Here is a 21,790-nt window from a genome sequence, read left to right as displayed (position 1 = left end):
TTCTCCCTCTCTCTAGCTGATTGGACAGTTTGGTCTGATGAAGGATGAAGCCTACTGTCAAATCCTCAAACAGATTACGGGAAACACCAGCTCTAAACCGTAAGACCCTAACTCTAACCCCTGACCTCTGACCCTACAGTCAACACTTCAAACAGATTACAGGAAACACCAGCTCTAAACCGTAAGACCCTAACTCTAACCCCCTGACCTCTGACCCCTGACCCTACAGTCAACACCTCAAACAGATTACAGGAAACACCAGTTCTAAACCGTAAGACCCTAACTCTAACCCCTGACCCCTGACCCTACAGTCAACACTTCAAACAGATTACATGAAACACCAGTTCTAAACCGTAAGACCCTAACTCTGACCCCCTGACCTCTGACCCCTGACCCTACAGTCAACACCTCAAACAGATTACAGGAAACACCAGTTCTAAACCGTAAGACCCTAACTCTAACCCCTGACCCTACAGTCAACACCTCAAACAGATTACAGGAAACACCAGTTCTAAACTGTAAGACCCTAACTCTAATCACTGACCTTTAACCCCTGACCTCTAACCCCTGACCTCTAACTCTAATCCTGACCTCTGACTCTGACCTCTAACCTTGAACCTCTAACCTTAAGGGACAGTTGTCAGCGTGGCTGGAGGTTGCTTTACATCCTGACTGCGTTCCATCGTTGCTCTGAGGTCCTGAAGCCCTTCCTGTTGAAGTTCCTACAGAACGCCTCCCGCAGCCAGGGAGTAGTGTTTCAGGGTAGGTGCCTTCCTGTTCCAGGGTAGGTGTCTTCCTGTTCCAGGGTGGGTGTCTTCCTGTTTCAGGGTAGGTGTCTTCCTGTTTCAGGGTAGGTGTCTTCCTGTTTCAGGGTAGGTGTCTTCCTGTTTCAGGGTAGGTGTCTTCCTGTTCCAGGGTAGGTGTCTTCCTGTTTCAGGGTAGGTGTCTTCCTGTTCCAGGGTGGGTGTCTTCCTGTTCTAGGGTAGGTGCCTCCCGCAGCCAGGGAGTAGTGTTTCAGGGTAGGTGTCTTCCTGTTCCAGGGTAGGTGTCTTCCTGTTCCAGGGTAGGTGTCTTCCTGTTCCAGGGTAGGTGTCTTCCTGTTCCAGGGTAGGTGACTTCCTGTTCCAGGGTAGGTGTCTTCCTGTTCCAGGGTAGGTGTCTTCCTGTTCCAGGGTAGGTGCCTTCCTGTTCCAGGGTGGGTGTCTTCCTGTTTCAGGGTAGGTGTCTTCCTGTTTCAGGGTAGGTGTCTTCCTGTTTCAGGGTAGGTGTCTTCCTGTTCCAGGGTAGGTGTCTTCCTGTTTCAGGGTAGGTGTCTTCCTGTTTCAGGGTAGGTGTCTTCCTGTTTCAGGGTAGGTGTCTTCCTGTTCCAGGGTAGGTGTCTTCCTGTTTCAGGGTAGGTGTCTTCCTGTTTCAGGGTGGGTGTCTTCCTGTTCTAGGGTAGGTGCCTCCCGCAGCCAGGGAGTAGTGTTTCAGGGTAGGTGTCTTCCTGTTCCAGGGTAGGTGTCTTCCTGTTCCAGGGTAGGTGTCTTCCTGTTCCAGGGTAGGTGCCTTCCTGTTCCAGGGTAGGTGCCTTCCTGTTCCAGGGTGGGTGTCTTCCTGTTTCAGGGTAGGTGTCTTCCTGTTTCAGGGTAGGTGTCTTCCTGTTTCAGGGTAGGTGTCTTCCTGTTCCAGGGTAGGTGTCTTCCTGTTTCAGGGTAGGTGTCTTCCTGTTCCAGGGTGGGTGTCTTCCTGTTCTAGGGTAGGTGCCTCCCGCAGCCAGGGAGTAGTGTTTCAGGGTAGGTGTCTTCCTGTTCCAGGGTAGGTGTCTTCCTGTTCCAGGGTAGGTGTCTTCCTGTTCCAGGGTAGGTGTCTTCCTGTTCCAGGGTAGGTGACTTCCTGTTCCAGGGTAGGTGTCTTCCTGTTCCAGGGTAGGTGTCTTCCTGTTCCAGGGTAGGTGCCTTCCTGTTCCAGGGTGGGTGTCTTCCTGTTTCAGGGTAGGTGTCTTCCTGTTTCAGGGTAGGTGTCTTCCTGTTTCAGGGTAGGTGTCTTCCTGTTCCAGGGTAGGTGTCTTCCTGTTTCAGGGTAGGTGTCTTCCTGTTTCAGGGTAGGTGTCTTCCTGTTTCAGGGTAGGTGTCTTCCTGTTCCAGGGTAGGTGTCTTCCTGTTTCAGGGTAGGTGTCTTCCTGTTCCAGGGTGGGTGTCTTCCTGTTCTAGGGTAGGTGCCTCCCGCAGCCAGGGAGTAGTGTTTCAGGGTAGGTGTCTTCCTGTTCCAGGGTAGGTGTCTTCCTGTTCCAGGGTAGGTGTCTTCCTGTTCCAGGGTAGGTGCCTTCCTGTTCCAGGGTAGGTGCCTTCCTGTTCCAGGGTGGGTGTCTTCCTGTTTCAGGGTAGGTGTCTTCCTGTTTCAGGGTAGGTGTCTTCCTGTTTCAGGGTAGGTGTCTTCCTGTTTCAGGGTAGGTGTCTTCCTGTTTCAGGGTAGGTGTCTTCCTGTTCCAGGGTAGGTGTCTTCCTGTTTCAGGGTAGGTGTCTTCCTGTTTCAGGGTAGGTGTCTTCCTGTTTCAGGGTAGGTGTCTTCCTGTTCCAGGGTAGGTGTCTTCCTGTTTCAGGGTAGGTGTCTTCCTGTTCCAGGGTAGGTGTCTTCCTGTTTCAGGGTAGGTGTCTTCCTGTTTCAGGGTAGGTGTCTTCCTGTTTCAGGGTAGGTGTCTTCCTGTTCCAGGGTAGGTGTCTTCCTGTTTCAGGGTAAGTGTCTTCCTGTTTCAGGGTAGGTGTCTACCTGTTTCAGGGTAGGTGTCTTCCTGTTTCAGGGTAGGTATCTTCCTGTTTCAGGGTAGGTGTCTACCTGTTTCAGGATAGGTATGTTGTTAATGTCTATTCTCCAGGTAATGGTGCTGTGTATTGATAGGTATATTGTTAGTGTGTATTCTCCAGGTAATGTCTCTGTGTATTACTAGGTATATTGTTAATGTGTATTCTCCAGGTAATGGTGCTGTGTATTGATAGGTATATTGTTAACATGTTCACCATAGGCATATCAAAGGCTTGTGAGCAGAACCTGAGGAAGACCTATCGGTACGGAGGACGCATCATTCCTCCCAGCAGCATGGAACTGAAAGCTATGGTGGTTAGTTCTCACCTCTCATGCCTAACTCCTAACCTTAACCCTTTACCCCTGGTCCTTACCCTTGACCTCTGACCTGTGGTGCACAGTAATGATCACTAGCATTGGAACATTCCTTCCAAAATTTAGTATGAAAAATGTACAAATAGTTTGGATAGCGCATGACCTCTAACGTCTAACCCATGACCTCTAACGTCTAACCCCTGACCTCTAATGTCTAACCCCTGACCTCTAATTTCTAACCCTGACCTCTAATGTCTAACCCCTGAACTCTAATGTCTAACTCCTGACCTCTAATGTCTAACCCCTGACCTCTAATGTCTAACCTCTAACGTCTAACCCATGACCTCTACTGTCTAACCCCTGACCTCTAATGTCTAACCCCTGACCTCTAATTTCTAACCCTGACCTCTAACGTCTAACCCCTGACCTCTAATGTCTAACTCCTGACCTCTAATGTCTAACCCCTGACCTCTAATGTCTAACCCCTGACCTCTAATGTCTAACCTCTAACGTCTAACCCCTGACCTCTACTGTCTAACCCCTGACCTCTACTGTCTAACCCCTGACCTCTAATGTCTAAACCCTGACCTCTAATGTCTAACCCCTGACCTCTACTGTTTAACCCCTGACCTCTAATGTCTAAGCCCTGACCTCTAACGTCTAACCCCTGACCTCTACTGTCTAACCCCTGACCTCTAATGTCTAACCCCTGACCTCTAATTTCTAACCCTGACCTCTAACGTCTAACCCCTGAACTCTAATGTCTAACTCCTGACCTCTAATGTCTAACCCCTGACCTCTAATGTCTAACCCCTGACCTCTAATGTCTAACCTCTAACGTCTAACCCCTGACCTCTACTGTCTAACCCCTGACCTCTACTGTCTAACCCCTGACCTCTAATGTCTAAACCCTGACCTCTAATGTCTAACCCCTGACCTCTACTCTTTAACCCCTGACCTCTAACATCTAACCCCTGATCTCTAACGTCTAAGCCCTGACCTCTAATGTCAAACCCCTGAACTCTAATGTCTAACCCCTGACCTCTAACATCTAACCCCTGACCTCTAATGTCTAACCCCTGACCTCTAATGTCTAAGCCCTGACCTCTACTGTTTAACCCCTGAGCTCTAATGTTTAACCCCTGACCTCTAATGTCTAACCCCTGACCTCTAATGTCTAACCCCTGACCTCTACAGTTTAACCCCTGACCTCTGTCTAACCCCTGACGTCTAACCCCTGACCTCTAATGTCTGACCCCTGACCTCTACTGTCTAACCCCTGACCTCTACTGTCTAACCCCTGATGTCTAACCCCTGACCTCTATTGTTTAATCCCTGACCTCTAATGTCTAACCCCTGACCTCTACTGTTTAACCCCTGACCTCTAATGTCTAAGCCCTGACCTCTAACGTCTAACCCCTGACCTCTACTGTCTAACCCCTGACCTCTAATGTCTAACCCCTGACCTCTAATTTCTAACCCTGACCTCTAACGTCTAACCCCTGAACTCTAATGTCTAACTCCTGACCTCTAATGTCTAACCCCTGACCTCTAATGTCTAACCCCTGACCTCTAATGTCTAACCTCTAACGTCTAACCCCTGACCTCTACTGTCTAACCCCTGACCTCTACTGTCTAACCCCTGACCTCTAATGTCTAAACCCTGACCTCTAATGTCTAACCCCTGACCTCTACTCTTTAACCCCTGACCTCTAACATCTAACCCCTGACCTCTACTGTCTAACCCCTGACCTCTAATGTCTAACCCCTGACCTCTACTGTCTAACCCCTGACCTCTACTGTCTAACCTCTGACCTCTAATGTCTAATCCCTGATCTCTAATGTCTAACTGCTGACCTCTACTGTTTAACCCCTGACCTCTAATGTCTAAGCCCTGACCTCTAACGTCTAACCCCTGACCTCTACTGTCTAACCCCTGACCTCTAATGTCTAACCACTGACCTCTAATGTCTAACCGCTGACCTCTAATGTCTAACCCCTGACCTCTAACAGGCGGGGAGGAGCTCCAAGCGACAACTGTTCCTGTTCCCAGGAGGCATCGAACGGCACCTGAAGATCAAGACGTGCTCTGTGAGTCTCCTAGACTGTGTCTGTTCCCTTCTGTCTCAGTCAGTCTCCTAGACTGTGTCTGTTCCCTTCTGTCTCAGTCAGTCTCCTAGACTGTGTCTGTTCCCTTCTGTCTCTGAGTCTACTAGACTGTGTTGTTCCCTTCTGTCTCTGAGTCTACTAGACTGTGTCTGTTCCCTTCTGTCTCTGAGTCTACTAGACTGTGTCTGTTCCCTTCTGTCTCTGAGTCTACTAGACTGTGTCTGTTCCCTTCTGTCTCTGAGTCTACTAGACTGTGTCTGTTCCCTTCTGTCTCTGAGTCTACTAGACTGTGTCTGTTCCCTTCTGTCTCTGAGTCTACTAGACTGTGTCTGTTCCCTTCTGTCTCTGAGTCTACTAGACTGTGTCTGTTCCCTTCTGTCTCTGAGTCTACTAGACTGTGTCTGTTCCCTTCTGTCTCTGAGTCTACTAGACTGTGTCTGATCCCTTCTGTCTCTGTCAGTCTACTAGACTGTGTCTGTTCTCTTCTGTCTCTGAGTCTACTAGACTGTGTCTGTTCCCTTCTGTCTCTGTCAGTCTACTAGACTGTGTCTGATCCCTTCTGTCTCTGAGTCTACTAGACTGTGTTGTTCCCTTCTGTCTCTGTCAGTCTACTAGACTGTGTTGTTCCCTTCTGTCTCTGAGTCTACTAGACTGTGTCTGTTCCCTTCTGTCTCTGTCAGTCTACTAGACTGTGTCTGTTCCCTTCTGTCTCTGAGTCTACTAGACTGTGTTGTTCCCTTCTGTCTCTGAGTCTACTAGACTGTGTCTGTTCCCTTCTGTCTCTGTCAGTCTACTAGACTGTGTCTGTTCCCTTCTGTCTCTGTCAGTCTACTAGACTGTGTCTGTTCTCTTCTGTCTCTGAGTCTACTAGACTGTGTCTGTTCCCTTCTGTCTCTGTCAGTCTACTAGACTGTGTCTGTTCCCTTCTGTCTCTGAGTCTACTAGACTGTGTCTGTTCCCTTCTGTCTCTGAGTCTACTAGACTGTGTCTGTTCTCCTCTGTCTCTGAGTCTACTAGACTGTGTTGTTCCCTTCTGTCTCTGAGTCTACTAGACTGTGTTGTTCCCTTCTGTCTCTGAGTCTACTAGACTGTGTCTGTTCCCTTCTGTCTCTGTCAGTCTACTAGACTGTGTCTGTTCCCTTCTGTCTCTGTCAGTCTACTAGACTGTGTTGTTCCCTTCTGTCTCTGAGTCTACTAGACTGTGTCTGTTCCCTTCTGTCTCTGTCAGTCTACTAGACTGTGTCTGTTCCCTTCTGTCTCTGTGAGTGTCCTAGACTGTGTCTGTTCCCTTCTGTCTCTGTGAGTGTCCTAGACTGTGTCTGTTCTCCTCTGTCTCTGAGTCTACTAGACTGTGTCTGTTCTCCTCTGTCTCTGTCAGTCTACTAGACTGTGTTGTTCCCTTCTGTCTCTGAGTCTACTAGACTGTGTCTGTTCCCTTCTGTCTCTGTCAGTCTACTAGACTGTGTCTGTTCCCTTCTGTCTCTGTGAGTGTCCTAGACTGTGTCTGTTCCCTTCTGTCTCTGTGAGTGTCCTAGACTGTGTCTGTTCTCCTCTGTCTCTGAGTCTACTAGACTGTGTCTGTTCCCTTCTGTCTCTGTCAGTCCACTAGACTGTGTCTGTTCCCTTCTGTCTCTGTCAGTCTACTAGACTGTGTTGTTCCCTTCTGTCTCTGAGTCTACTAGACTGTGTTGTTCCCTTCTGTCTCTGAGTCTACTAGACTGTGTCTGTTCTCCTCTGTCTCTGAGTCTACTAGACTGTATCTGTTCTCTTCTGTCTCTGTGAGTGTCTGTGTTCTTTGGAGGATTTCTGTAATAATGTTATGTTCTGTATATCTCTCTCTGTGTATTACAGTGGGTTCTGATCATGTTCTGTTCTGTATATCTCTCTCTGTGTATTACAGTGGGTTCTGATCATGTTCTGTTCTGTATATCTCTCTCTGTGTATTACAGTGGGTTCTGATCATGTTCTGTTCTGTATATCTCTCTCTGTGTATTACAGTGGTTTCTGATCATGTTCTGTTCTGTATATCTCTCTCTGTGTATTACAGTGGGTTCTGATCATGTTCTGTTCTGTATATCTCTCTCTGTGTATTACAGTGGGTTCTGATCATGTTCTGTTCTGTATATCTCTCTCTGTGTATTACAGTGGGTTCTGATCATGTTCTGTTCTGTATATCTCTCTCTGTGTATTACAGTGGGTTCTGATCATGTTATGTTCTGTATATCTCTCTCTGTGTATTACAGTGGTTTCTGATCATGTTCTGTTCTGTATATCTCTCTCTGTATTTTACAGTGGTTTCTGATCATGTTCTGTTGTGTGTAACTCTGTGTATTACAGTGGGTTCTGATCATGTTCTGTTGTGTGTAACTCTGTGTATTACAGTGGGTTCTGATCATGTTCTGTTCTGTATATCTCTCTCTGTTTTACAGTGGTTTCTGATCATGTTCTGTTGTGTGTATCTCTCTCTCTGTTTTACAGTGGGTTCTGATCATGTTCTGTTGTGTGTATCTCTCTCTCTGTTTTACAGTGGTTTCTGATCATGTTCTGTTGTGTGTATTACAGTGGGTTCTGATCATGTTCTGTTGTGTGTAACTCTCTCTCTCTGTGTATTACAGTGGTTTCTGATCATGTTCTGTTGTGTGTAACTCTCTCTCTCTGTGTATTACAGTGGTTTCTGATCATGTTCTGTTGTGTGTAACTCTCTCTCTCTCTGTGTATTACAGTGGTTTCTGATCATGTTCTGTTGTGTGTATCTCTCTCTCTGTTTTACAGTGGGTTCTGATCATGTTCTGTTGTGTGTAACTCTCTCTCTGTTTTACAGTGGTTTCTGATCATGTTCTGTTGTGTGTATCTCTCTCTCTGTTTTACAGTGGTTTCTGATCATGTTCTGTTGTGTGTATCTCTCTCTCTGTTTTACAGTGGGTTCTGATCATGTTCTGTTCTGTATATCTCTCTCTGTTTTACAGTGGTTTCTGATCATGTTCTGTTGTGTGTATTACAGTGGTTTCTGATCATGTTCTGTTGTGTGTAACTCTCTCTCTCTCTGTATTACAGTGGGTGCTGATCATTTGTCCTCCTGTGCTGCAGGTGGCGCTGGACGTGATAGAGGAGCTGTGTTACGAGATGGGTCTACACAGACTGGAGGCCGTTGACGAGTACGCTGTCTTCCTGGTCACGAAAAGAGGTATACACACACACAGACAGACAGACAGACAGACAGACAGACAGACAGACAGACAGACAGGCAGGCAGGCAGGCAGGCAGGCAGGCAGGCACCACATTGTCAGACTGTCCACACTACTGTCTGTCTGTCTGTCTGTCTGTCTGTCTGTCTACAGGTCAGACTGTCCATACTTTAATATTACAGTGTGTGTATGTGTGTGTGTCTCTCTGTCCTTCTGCAGGTGAGAATGTCCGTCCCCTCAATAAGAGGGAGTACATCCTGGACATTGCTACGGAGGCGGAGCCAATGGACTGTAACTACAGCCTGTGGTTCAGGAGGGTCATCTGGACACAGACGCTCAAATTTGACAACGAGCTCTGTGTCACCATGCATTATAACCAGGTATAATGACCAACTCTGCCTTACCATGCATTATAACAAGGTATAACAACACTATGAAGCATTATAACCAGGTATAACAACACTGTGATGCATTATAACCAGGTATAACAACACTGTGATGCATTATAACCACGTGTAACAACACTATGATGCATTATAACCAGGTATAACAACATGATGATGCATTATAACCAAGTATAACAACACTATGAGCCATTATCACCAGGTATAACAACACTATGAAGCATTATAACCAGGTATAACAATGATATGAAATATTACAACCAGGTATAACAACACTATGACGCATTATAACCAGCTATAACAGTCTGCTCTGTATTTACGATGCTTTATAACAGGTGCTTCCAGACTACCGTAAGGGCTTGATGAACATCCTGCCCAGAGGTAAAGTCTCTGAACAGCTGTTCCTCCAGATCTCTAAACTATCAGCTCTACAACACAGAGCCAAGGACATGACGTTCATACCCAGCATGTAAGAACACATATTACAGTGCATTATGGGGGAGGTGGTTGCTGTGTGCAGTGCATTATAGGGGAGGTGGTTGCTGTGTACAGTGCATTATGGGGGAGGTGGTTGCCGTGTACAGTGCATTATGGGGGAGGTGGCTGCCGTGTACAGTACATTATATTGATATTACACCACATATATATTAAACTATACAGATATTAAACTATAGAGATATTAAATTATAGAGATATTAAACAGTAGATATTTTAAACTATACAGATATTAAACTATAGAGATATTAAACTGTATAGATATTAAACTGTATAGATATTAAACTATATAGATATTAAACTATAGAGATATTAAACTATAGAGATATTAAACTATATAGATATTAAACTAAATAGGTATTAAACCTTATAGATATTAAACTATACAGATATTAAACTATATAGATATTAAACTATACAGATATTAAACTATACAGATATTAAACTATAGAGATATTAAACTATAGAGATATTAAACTATACAGATATTAAACTATATAGATATTAAACTATACAGATATTAAACTATACAGATATTAAACTCTATAGATATTTTACCATACAGATATTAAACTATACAGGTATTAAACTATATAGATATTAAACTGTCATAGTTGAAGTGTACATATGATGAAAATGACAGGCCTCTCTCTATGTAATCTCTCAATCATCTCTCCATCTTCTCGATGTAATCTCTATGTAATCTTTCCATCATCTCTATGTAATCTCCCATCATCTCTCCATCATCTCTATGTAATCTATCCATCATCTCTATGTAATCTCTATGTAATCTCTCCATCATCCCTATGTCATCTCTAAGTAATCTCTCCATCATCTCTCCATCATCTCTATGTAATCTCTATGTAATCTCTACATCATCTCTCCATCATCTCTATGTAATCTCTCCATCATCTCTATGTAATCTCTCTGCAATCTCTAAGTCATCTGTATGTAATCTATCCATCATCTCTATGTCATCTCTATGTAATCTCTCCATCATCTCTATGTAATCTCTCCATCATCTCTATGTAATCTCTATGTAATCTCTCCATCATCTCTCCATCATCTCTATGTAATCTCTCCATCATCTCTCCGTAATCTCTCCATCATCTCTATGTAATCTCTCCATCATCTCTATGTAATCTCTATGTAATCTCTCTGTAATTTCTCCGTCCTCTCTCCATCATCTCTATGTAATCTCTATGTAATCTCTATGTAATCTCTCCATCATCTCTCCATCATCTCTATGTAATCTCTCCATCATCTCTCCGTAATCTCTCCATCATCTCTGTGTAATCTCTCCATCATCTCTATGTAATCTCTATGTAATCTCTATGTAATCTCTCCATCATCTCTCCATCATCTCTATGTAATCTCTCCATCATCTCTATGTAATCTCTCCATCATCTCTATGTAATCTCTCCATCATCTCTCCATCATCTTTATGTAATCTCTCCATCATCTCTATGTAATCTCTATGTAATCTATCCATCATCCCTATGTCATCTCTAAGTAATCTCTCCATCATCTCTCCATCATCTCTATGTAATCTCTATGTAATCTCTACATCATCTCTCCATCATCTCTATGTAATCTCTCCATCATCTCTATGTAATCTCTCTGCAATCTCTAAATCATCTGTATGTAAACTATCCATCATCTCTATGTCATCTCTATGTAATCTCTCCATCATCTCTATGTAATCTCTGTGTAATCTCTCCATCATCTCTCCATCATCTCTATGTAATCTCTGTAATCTCTCCATCATCTCTATGTAATCTCTATTTAATCGCTATGTAATCTCTATGTAATCTCTCAATCATCTCTCCATCTTCTCGATGTAATCTCTATGTAATCTCTCCATCATCTCTATGTAATCTCCCATCATCTCTCCATCATCTCTATGTAATCTATCCATCATCTCTATGTAATCTCTATGTAATCTCTCCATCATCCCTATGTCATCTCTAAGTAATCTCTCCATCATCTCTCCATCATCTCTATGTAATCTCTATGTAATCTCTACATCATCTCTCCATCATCTCTATGTAATCTCTCCATCATCTCTATGTAATCTCTCTGCAATCTCTAAGTCATCTGTATGTAATCTATCCATCATCTCTATGTCATCTCTATGTAATCTCTCTATCATCTCTATGTAATCTCTATATAATCTCTCCATCATCTCTCCATCATCTCTATGTAATCTCTATGTAATCTCTCCATCATCTCTATGTAATCTCTATTTAATCGCTATGTAATCTCTCAATCATCTCTCCATCTTCTCGATGTAATCTCTATGTAATATCTCCATCTCTATGTAATCTCTCATCATCTCTATGTAATCTCTCCATCATCTCTATGTAATCTCTCCATCATCTCTGTGTAATCTCTATGTAAAATCTCCATCATCTCTATGTAATCTCTATGTAATCTCTCCATCATCTCTATGTAATCTCTATGTAATCTCTATTTAATCTCTATGTAAACTCTATGTAATGTCTCCATCATCTCTCCATCTTCTCAATGTAATCTCTATGTAATCTCTCCATCATCTCTATGTAATCTCCCATCATCTCTCCATCATCTCTATGTAATCTATCCATCATCTCTATGTAATCTCTATGTAATTTATGTATTTATTAATTTATTTTACCTTTATTTAACCAGGTAGGCAAGTTGAGAACAAGTTCTCATTTACAATTGCGACCTGGCCAAGATAAAGCAAAGCAGTTCGACAGATACAACAACACAGAGTTACACATGGAGTAAAACAAACATACAGTCAATAATAAAGTATAAACAAGTCTATATACAATGTGAGCAAATGAGGTGAGAAGGGAGGTAAAGGCAAAAAAGGCCTTGGTGGCAAGGTAAATACAATATAGCAAGTAAAACACTGGAATGGTAGTTTTGCAATGGAAGAATGTGCAAAGTAGAAATAAAAATAATGGGGTGCAAAGGAGCAAAATAAATAAATAAATGAAATACAGTTGGGAAAGAGGTAGTTGATAGGGCTAAATTATAGGTGGGCTATGTACAGGTGCAGTAATCTGTGAGCTGCTCTGACAGTTGGTGCTTAAAGCTAGTGAGGGAGATAAGTGTTTCCAGTTTCAGAGATTTTTGTAGTTCGTTCCAGTCATTGGCAGCAGAGAACTGGAAAGAGAGGCGGCCAAAGAAAGAATTGGTTTTGGGGGTGACTAGAGAGATATACCTGCTGGAGCGTGTGCTACAGGTGGGAGATGCTATGGTGACCAGCGAGCTGAGATAAGGGGGGACTTTACCTAGCAGGGTCTTGTAGATGACATGGAGCCAGTGGGTTTGGCGACGAGTATGAAGCGAGGGCCAGCCAACGAGAGCGTACAGGTCGCAATGGTGGGTAGTATATGGGGCTTTGGTGACAAAACGGATTGCACTGTGATAGACTGCATCCAATTTGTTGAGTAGGGTATTGGAGACTATTTTGTAAATTACATCGCCAAAGTCGAGGATTGGTAGGATGGTCAGTTTTACAAGGGTATGTTTGGCAGCATGAGTGAAGGATGCTTTGTTGCGAAATAGGAAGCCAATTCTAGATTTAACTTTGGATTGGAGATGTTTGATATGGGTCTGGAAGGAGAGTTTACAGTCTAACCAGACACCTAAGTATTTGTAGTTGTCCACGTATTCTAAGTCAGAGCCGTCCAGAGTAGTGATGTTGGACAGGCGGGTAGGTGCAGGTAGCGATCGGTTGAAGAGCATGCATTTAGTTTTACTTGTATTTAAGAGCAATTGGAGGCCACGGAAGGAGAGTTGTATGGCATTGAAGCTTGCCTGGAGGGTTGTTAACACAGTGTCCAAAGAAGGGCCGGAATAACACAGAATGGTGTCGTCTGCGTAGAGGTGGATCAGAGACTCACCAGCAGCAAGAGCGACCTCATTGATGTATACAGAGAAGAGAGTCGGTCCAAGAATTGAACCCTGTGGCACCCCCATAGAGACTGCCAGAGGTCCGGACAACAGACCCTCCGATTTGACACACTGAACTCTATCAGAGAAGTAGTTGGTGAACCAGGCGAGGCAATCATTTGAGAAACCACGGCTGTTGAGTCTGCCGATGAGGATGTGGTGATTGACAGAGTCGAAAGCCTTGGCCAGATCAATGAATACGGCTGCACAGTAATGTTTCTTATCGATGGCGGTTAAGATATCGTTTAGGACCTTGAGCGTGGCTGAGGTGCACCCATGACCAGCTCTGAAACCAGATTGCAGAGAAGGTATGGTGAGATTCAAAATGGTCGGTAATCTGTTTGTTGACTTGGCTTTCGAAGACCTTAGAAAGGCATGGTAGGATAGATATAGGTCTGTAGCAGTTTGGGTCAAGAGTGTCCCCCCCTTTGAAGAGGGGGATGACCGCAGCTGCTTTCCAATCTTTGGGAATCTCAGACGACACGAAAGAGAGGTTGAACAGGCTAGTAATAGGGGTGGCAACAATTTCGGCAGATAATTTTAGAAAGAAAGGGTCCAGATTGTCTAGCCCGGCTGATTTGTAGGGGTCCAGATTTTGCAGCTCTTTCAGAACATCAGCTGAATGGATTTGGGAGAAGGAGAAATGGGGAAGGCTTGGGCGAGTTGCTGTTGGGGGTGCAGTGCTGTTGACAGGGGTAGGAGTAGCCAGGTGGAAAGCATGGCCAGCAGTAGAAAAATGCTTATTGAAATTTTCAATTATGGTGGATTTATCAGTGGTGACAGTGTTTCCTATCTTCAGTGCAGTGGGCAGCTGGGAGGAGGTGTTCTTATTCTCCATGGACTTTACAGTGTCCCAGAACTTTTTTGAGTTAGTGTTGCAAGAAGCAAATTTCTGCTTGAAAAAGCTAGCCTTGGCTTTTCTAACTGCCTGTGTATAATGGTTTCTAGCTTCCCTGAACAGCTGCATATCACGGGGGCTGTTCGATGCTAATGCAGAACGCCATAGGATGTTTTTGTGTTGGTTAAGGGCAGTCAGGTCTGGGGAGAACCAAGGGCTATATCTGTTCCTGGTTCTACATTTCTTGAATGGGGCATGTTTATTTAAGATGGTTAGGAAGGCATTTAAAAAAAATATCCAGGCATCCTCTACTGACGGGATGAGGTCAATATCCTTCCAGGATACCCCGGCCAGGTCGATTAGAAAGGCCTGCTTGCTGAAGTGTTTCAGGGAGCGTTTTACAGTGATGAGAGGAGGTCGTTTGACCGCTGACCCATTACGGATGCAGGCAATGAGGCAGTGATCGCTGAGATCTTGGTTGAAGACAGCAGAGGTGTATTTAGAGGGGAAGTTGGTTAGGATGATATCTATGAGGGTGCCCATGTTTAAGGCTTTGGGGAGGTACCTGGTAGGTTCATTGATAATTTGTGTGAGATTGAGGGCATCAAGTTTAGATTGTAGGATGGCTGGGGTGTTAAGCATGTTCCAGTTTAGGTCGCCTAGCAGCACGAGCTCTGAAGATAGATGGGGGGCAATCAGTTCACATATGGTGTCCAGAGCACAGCTGGGGGCAGAGGGTGGTCTATAGCAGGCGGCAATGGTGAGAGACTTGTTTTTAGAGAGGTGGATTTTTAAAAGTAGAAGTTCAAATTGTTTGGGTACAGACCTGGATAATAGGACAGAACTCTGCAGGCTATCTTTGCAGTAGATTGCAACACCGCCCCCTTTGGCAGTTCTATCTTGTCTGAAAATGTTGTAGTTTGGAATTAAAATGTCTGAATTTTTGGTGGTCTTCCTAAGCCAGGATTCAGACACAGCTAGAACATCCGGGTTGGCAGAGTGTGCTAAAGCAGTGAATAGAACAAACTTAGGGAGGAGGCTTCTAATGTTAACATGCATGAAACCAAGGCTATTACGGTTACAGAAGTCGTCAAAAGAGAGCGCCTGGGGAATAGGAATGGAGCTAGGCACTGCAGGGCCTGGATTCACCTCTACATCGCCAGAGGAACATAGGAGGAGTAGAATAAGGGTGCGACTAAAAGCAATAAGAATTGGTCGTCTAGAACGTCTGGAACAGAGAGTAAAAGGAGGTTTCTGGGGGCGATAAAATAGCATCAAGGTATAATGTACAGACAAAGGTAAGGTAGGATGTGAATACAGTGGAGGTAAACCTAGGTATTGAGTGATGAAGAGAGAGATATTGTCTCTAGAAACATCATTGAAACCAGGAGATGTCATTGCATGTGTGGGTGGTGGAACTAATAGGTTGGATAAGGTATAGTGAGCAGGACTAGAGGCTCTACAGTGAAATAAGCCAATAAACACTAACCAGAACAGCAATGGACAAGACATATTGACATTAAGGAGAGGCATGCTTAGTCGAGTGATCAAAAGGGTCCAGTGAGTGGAGAGGTTGGTTGAGGGTCACGGCGATTTAGACAGCTAGCCAAGCCAACCGGTAGCAAGCTAGCATAGGATGGAGTCTGTTGTTAGCCACCTCTTGCAGTAGATTAGTGGGGTTCCGTGAGGTAGAGGGGATTAATCCAAGTCACACAACAACAACAAAAATAAGAACAATAGATATAGAGGCCCGAGAAGAAAACATAATAATAATAAAAATAAATAAATTGTCCGATTGTCTATTCAGATAGCAGCCGGTAAGACAGCTAACGGTTAGCGGGCCGCAGATGGGCGTTCAGGTAACGTCGCGACAGAGGAGCCAGCCGGATCTCCTTCAGGTAGATAATGTCGGCAGTCCAGTTGTGAAGGCCCGGTGGGGCTCCGCGTAGGCAGTGAAACGGGTCCGGATAGGTGACTGCAGCCCAGGAGTGAATGATGGAACTCAGGAGTGATTGACGGAGCTGGCTAGCACCGGAACAATCGATGTTTGCTCCGGAATCGACGAAAGCCGACTGTCACACGGATAGCAGCTAGCTAGCTGTGAGATCCGGGTATGAATGTCCAGAGAGCAGTTGAAATCCAGGGACATGGAGAGAAAAATTGGTCCGGTATGTTCCGTTCCGAGCCGCGCTGCGCCGTACAAAACTGGCGATAGATTTTCGAGCTAAAGGATAGCTGATGACCACAAACCGTGGTTAGCTGAATACTAACGATTTGCCAGTAAAGAAGCTAACTAGCTTCTGATTAGCTTCTGGATTAGCTTCTGGGCTAGCTCCTGGCTAGCTTCTGGCTAGTTTCTGGCTAGCTTCTTGGAGTTTCTGGCTAGCTTCTTGGAGGATTACAGATCTGAGGTAAATAATAATTTTTTATAAATATAAATTGGTGAGGCTGGTTGCAGGAGAGTGTTTAGAAGATGAGTTGATGGAAAATAAAAATAAAATGTATGTGAAAAAAGTTGTAAATATATATATACAGGACACGACAAGACGAGGACAAAAGACGTCTGAACTGCTATGCGATCTTGTAATCTCTCCATCATCCCTATGTCATCTCTAAGTAATCTCTCCATCATCTCTCCATCATCTCTATGTAATCTCTATGTAATCTCTACATCATCTCTCCATCATCTCTATGTAATCTCTCCATCATCTCTATGTAATCTCTCTGCAATCTCTAAGTCATCTGTATGTAATCTATCCATCATCTCTATGTCATCTCTATGTAATCTCTCCATCATCTCTATGTAATCTCTATGTAATCTCTCCATCATCTTTCCATCATCTCTATGTAATCTCTATTTAATCGCTATGTAATCTCTATGTAATCTCTCAATCATCTCTCCATCTTCTCGATGTAATCTCTATGTAATCTCTCCATCTCTATGTAATCTCTCATCATCTCTAAGTAATCTATCCATCATCTCTATGTAATCTCTCCATCATCTCTATGTAATCTCTCTGCAATCTCTAAGTCATCTGTATGTAATCTATCCATCATCTCTATGTCATCTCTATGTAATCTCTCCATCATCTCTATGTAATCTCTATGTAATCTCTCCATCATCTTTCCATCATCTCTATGTAATCTCTATTTAATCGCTATGTAATCTCTATGTAATCTCTCAATCATCTCTCCATCTTCTCGATGTAATCTCTATGTAATCTCTCCATCTCTATGTAATCTCTCATCATCTCTAAGTAATCTCTCCATCATCCCTATGTCATCTCTAAGTAATCTCTCCATCATCTCTCCATCATCTCTATGTAATCTCTATGTAATCTCTACATCATCTCTCCATCATCTCTATGTAATCTCTCCATCATCTCTATGTAATCTCTCTGCAATCTCTAAGTCATCTGTATGTAATCTATCCATCATCTCTATGTCATCTCTATGTAATCTCTCCATCATCTCTATGTAATCTCTATGTAATCTCTCCATCATCTTTCCATCATCTCTATGTAATCTCTATTTAATCGCTATGTAATCTCTATGTAATCTCTCAATCATCTCTCCATCTTCTCGATGTAATCTCTATGTAATCTCTCCATCTCTATGTAATCTCTCATCATCTCTAAGTAATCTATCCATCATCTCTATGTAATCTCTATGTAATCTCTCCATCATCCCTATGTAATCTCTATGTAATCTCTACATCATCTCTATGTAATCTCTCTGCAATCTCTATGTCATCTGTATGTAATCTATCCATCATCTCTATGTCATCTCTATGTAATCTCTCCATCATCTCTATGTAATCTCTATGTAATCTCTCCATCATCTCTCCATCATCTCTATGTAATCTCTATGTAATCTCTCCATCATCTCTATGTAATCTCTATTTAATCGCTATGTAATCTCTATGTAATCTCTCAATCATCTCTCCATCTTCTCGATGTAATCTCTATGTAATCTCTCCATCATCTCTATGTAATCTCTCCATAATCTCTCTATAATCTCTATGTAATCTCTATGTACTTTTCCATCATCTCTCTGTAATCTCTATGTAATCTCTCCATCATCTCTATGTAATCTCTACGTAATCTCTACGTCATCTCTATGCAATCTCTCCATCATCTTTATGCAATCTCTCTTTCATCTCTATGTAATCTCGCTGTCATCTCTATGACATCTCTATGTAATCTTGCCGTCATCTCTATGTCATCTCTATGTGATCTTTACATAATCCCTACGTCATCTCTATGTAATCTCTATGTCATCTCTATGTAATCTCTATGTAATATCTACATCATCTCTACGTAATCTCTCTGTCATCTCTATGTCATCTCTATGTCATCTTTATGTAATACCTCCGTAATCTTTTTGTCATCTCTATGTAATCTCTCCGTCATCTCTATGTCATCTCTATGTCATCTTTATGTAATACCTCCGTAATCTTTTTGTCTTCCTCATGTCATCTCTCCGTCATCTTTTTGTCATCTCTATGTAATCTCTCCGTCATCTCTATGTCATCTGTCCGTCGTCTTTACGTCATCTCTATAATCTCTGTGTCATCTCTATATAATCTCTGTGTCATCTCTATGTAATATTTTCATCATCCCTATGTAATCTCTATGTCATCTCTCCATCATGTCAATTAATGTAAAAAAAAAACTACCTAGAACTGAGAAACATTAAAAATATATATATATATATATTTTTATCCTTTCATCCTTTCTCTCGCCAGCCATGAGTTGTCGGAGTACATCCCCCCCCTTCTGTTTGGGAAGCAGCCCCCCCAGGCATGGGTCACCATGGTAACGCAGCACATGCAGCAGGTCCAGACCCTCAACCCGCACCAGGCCAAAGCTCAGTTTCTGGGTACGACACAGACACACACCTAACACACACAAATACACATACAATACATATACAAAAGTATGTGGACACCCCTTAGTGGATTTGGCTATTTCAGCCACACCCATTGCTGACAGATGTATCAAATCGAGCACACAGCCATGCAATCTCCATAGACAAACATTGGCAGTAGAATATCCTTTACTGAAGAGCTCAGTGACTTTCAACGTAGCTCTGTCATAGGATGCCACCTTTCCAACAAGTTAGTTGGTCAATTTTCTGCCCTGCTAGAGCTGTCCTGCTAGAGCTGCCCCCGGTCAACTGTAAGTGCTGTTATTGTGAAGTGGAAATTTTTAGGAGCGACAACGGCTCAAACAGCGAAGTGGTAGGACACACAAGCTCACAGAACGGGACCGCAGAGTGGTAGGCCACACAAGCTCACAGAACAGGACCGCAGAGTTGTAGGCCACACAAGCTCACAGAACAGGACCGCAGAGTGGTAGGCCACACAAGCTCACAGAACAGGACCGCAGAGTGGTAGGCCACACAAGCTCACAGAACAGGACCGCAGAGTGGTAGGCCACACAAGCTCACAGAACAGGACCGCAGAGTGGTAGGACACACAAGCTCACAGAACAGGACCGCAGAGTGTTAGGCCACACAAGCTCACAGAACAGGACCGCAGAGTGGTAGGACACACAACCTCACAGAACAGGACCGCAGAGTGGTAGGACACACAACCTCACAGAACGGGACCGCAGAGTGGTAGGACACACAACCTCACAGAACGGGACCGCAGAGTGGTAGGACACACAACCTCACAGAACAGGACCGCAGAGTGGTAGGCCACACAAGCTCACAGAACAGGACCGCAGAGTGGTAGGACACACAAGCTCACAGAACAGGACCGCAGAGTGGTAGGACACACAACCTCACAGAACAGGACCGCAGAGTGGTAGGCCACACAAGCTCACAGAACAGGACCGCAGAGTGGTAGGCCACACAACCTCACAGAACAGGACCGCAGAGTGGTAGGACACACAAGCTCACAGAACAGGACCGCAGAGTGGTAGGACACACAAGCTCACAGAACAGGACCGCAGAGTGGTAGGCCACACAAGCTCACAGAACAGGACCGCAGAGTGGTAGGACACACAAGCTCACAGAACGGGACCGCAGAGTGGTGAAGCATATAGTGTGTAAACATCATCTGTCTTCGGTTGCAACACATCACAACCGAGTTCCAAACTTTCTCTGGAAGCAACGTCAACACAATAAGTGTTCGTAGGGAGCGTCATGAAATGGGTTTCCATGGCCGAGCAGCCGCACACAAGCCTGAGATCATCATCATGCTCTATGCCAAGCGTCGGCTGGAGTGGTGTACAGCTCACCGCCATTGGGCTGTGGAGCAATGGAAACGCGTTCTATGGAGTGATAATTAACACTTCACCGTCTGGCAGTCCGATGGACGAATCTGGGTTTTGGCGGATGCCAGGAGAACGCTACCTGCCCCAATGCATAGTGCCAACTGTAAAGTTTGGTGGAGAACGCTACCTGCCCCAATGCATAGTGCCAACTGTAAAGTTTGGTGGAGAACGCTACCTGCCCCAATGCATAGTGCCAACTGTAAAGTTTGGTGGAAAACGCTACCTGCCCCAATGCATAGTGCCAACTGTAAAGTTTGGTGGAGAACGCTACCTGCCCCAATGCATAGTGCCAACTGTAAAGTTTGGTGGAGAACGCTACCTGCCCCAATGCATAGTGCCAACTGTAAAGTTTGGTGGAAAACGCTACCTGCCCCAATGCATAGTGCCAACTGTAAAGTTTGGTGGAGAACGCTACCTGCTCCAATGCATAGTGCCAACTGTAAAGTTTGGTGGAGGAGGAAAAAATGATCTGAGGTTGTTTTTCACGGTTCGGACCCCTTAGTTCCAGTGAATGGAAATCTTAACGCTACAGCGTACAATGACCTTCTAGACGATTCTGTGCTTCCAATTTTATGGCAACAGTTTGGGGAATGCCCTTTCCTGTCTCAGCATGACAATACCCCCATGTACAAAGCAAGATCCATACAGAAATTTTTGTTTGTTGTGATCAGTGTGGGATGAATTGGAATGCCGACTGTGAGCCAGTGCCCAATCAGTGCCCAACTTGACTAATGCTCTTGTGGCTGAATGGAAACAAGTCCCCCCAGCAATGTTCCAACATCTAGTGGAAAGCCTTTCCAGAAGAGTGGAGGTTGTTATCGCAGCAATGTTCCAACATCTAGTGGAAAGCCTTCCCAGAAGAGTGGAGGCTGTAATAGCAGCAATGTTCCAACATCTAGTGGAAAGCCTTCCCAGAAGAGTGGCGGCTGTTATAGCAACCTGCTGAGGGGAGGACGGCTCATAATGATGCCATTCCACCTCCAGACATTACCACGAGCCCGTCCTCCCCAATTAAGGTGCCACCAACCTCCTGTGACAGACCCACCAGGATATGCTGTGTGTGTGTGTGTGTCTGACTGTGCCTCCCCTCCCCCAGGTCTGGTCAGTGCATTCCCCATGTTTGGCTCCTCCTTCTTCTACGTCCAGTCTAGCAGCAGTGGCTCCATCTACGCTCCCTGTATCCTGGCTGTCAATCAAAATGGACTGCACTTTCTCAACAAGGACACTCACGTAAGGCCCGCCCACACCGCTCACTAAGGCCCGCCCACACCGCTCACTAAGTCCTGCCCACACCGCTCACTAAGTCCCAGTCCCGCCCACACCGCTCACTAAGTCCCGCCCACCCCGCTCACTAAGTCCCGCCCACACCGCTCACTAAGTCCCGCCCACACTGCTCACTAAGTCCCGCCCACACCACTCACTAAGTCCCAC

General features: G+C 44.5%; 1 protein-coding gene across 1 annotated transcript in view; it reads left to right on the top strand.

The window, feature by feature from the left end:
- The window catches only part of LOC118938109 (unconventional myosin-XV-like), a 136,072-nt gene that overhangs the window by 112,146 nt on the left and 2,136 nt on the right, over positions 1-21,790 (top strand). The window contains exons 56-64 of the mRNA XM_090194551.1: positions 17-99; positions 632-762; positions 3,002-3,096; positions 5,110-5,187; positions 8,293-8,389; positions 8,610-8,770; positions 9,130-9,263; positions 18,823-18,956; positions 21,456-21,589. Of these exons, the coding sequence (XP_090050677.1) occupies positions 17-99; positions 632-762; positions 3,002-3,096; positions 5,110-5,187; positions 8,293-8,389; positions 8,610-8,770; positions 9,130-9,263; positions 18,823-18,956; positions 21,456-21,589 (1,047 nt within the window). The remainder of the gene's footprint in view (positions 1-16; positions 100-631; positions 763-3,001; positions 3,097-5,109; positions 5,188-8,292; positions 8,390-8,609; positions 8,771-9,129; positions 9,264-18,822; positions 18,957-21,455; positions 21,590-21,790) is intronic.

The sequence above is a fragment of the Oncorhynchus mykiss genome, chromosome 13, assembly GCF_057628025.1.
Source record: "Oncorhynchus mykiss isolate SJ-2025 chromosome 13, ASM5762802v1, whole genome shotgun sequence".
Classification (NCBI taxonomy): domain Eukaryota; kingdom Metazoa; phylum Chordata; class Actinopteri; order Salmoniformes; family Salmonidae; genus Oncorhynchus; species Oncorhynchus mykiss.
Note: the sequence above shows the minus strand (reverse complement) of the source record. Positions and strands in the feature narration are given on the sequence as shown.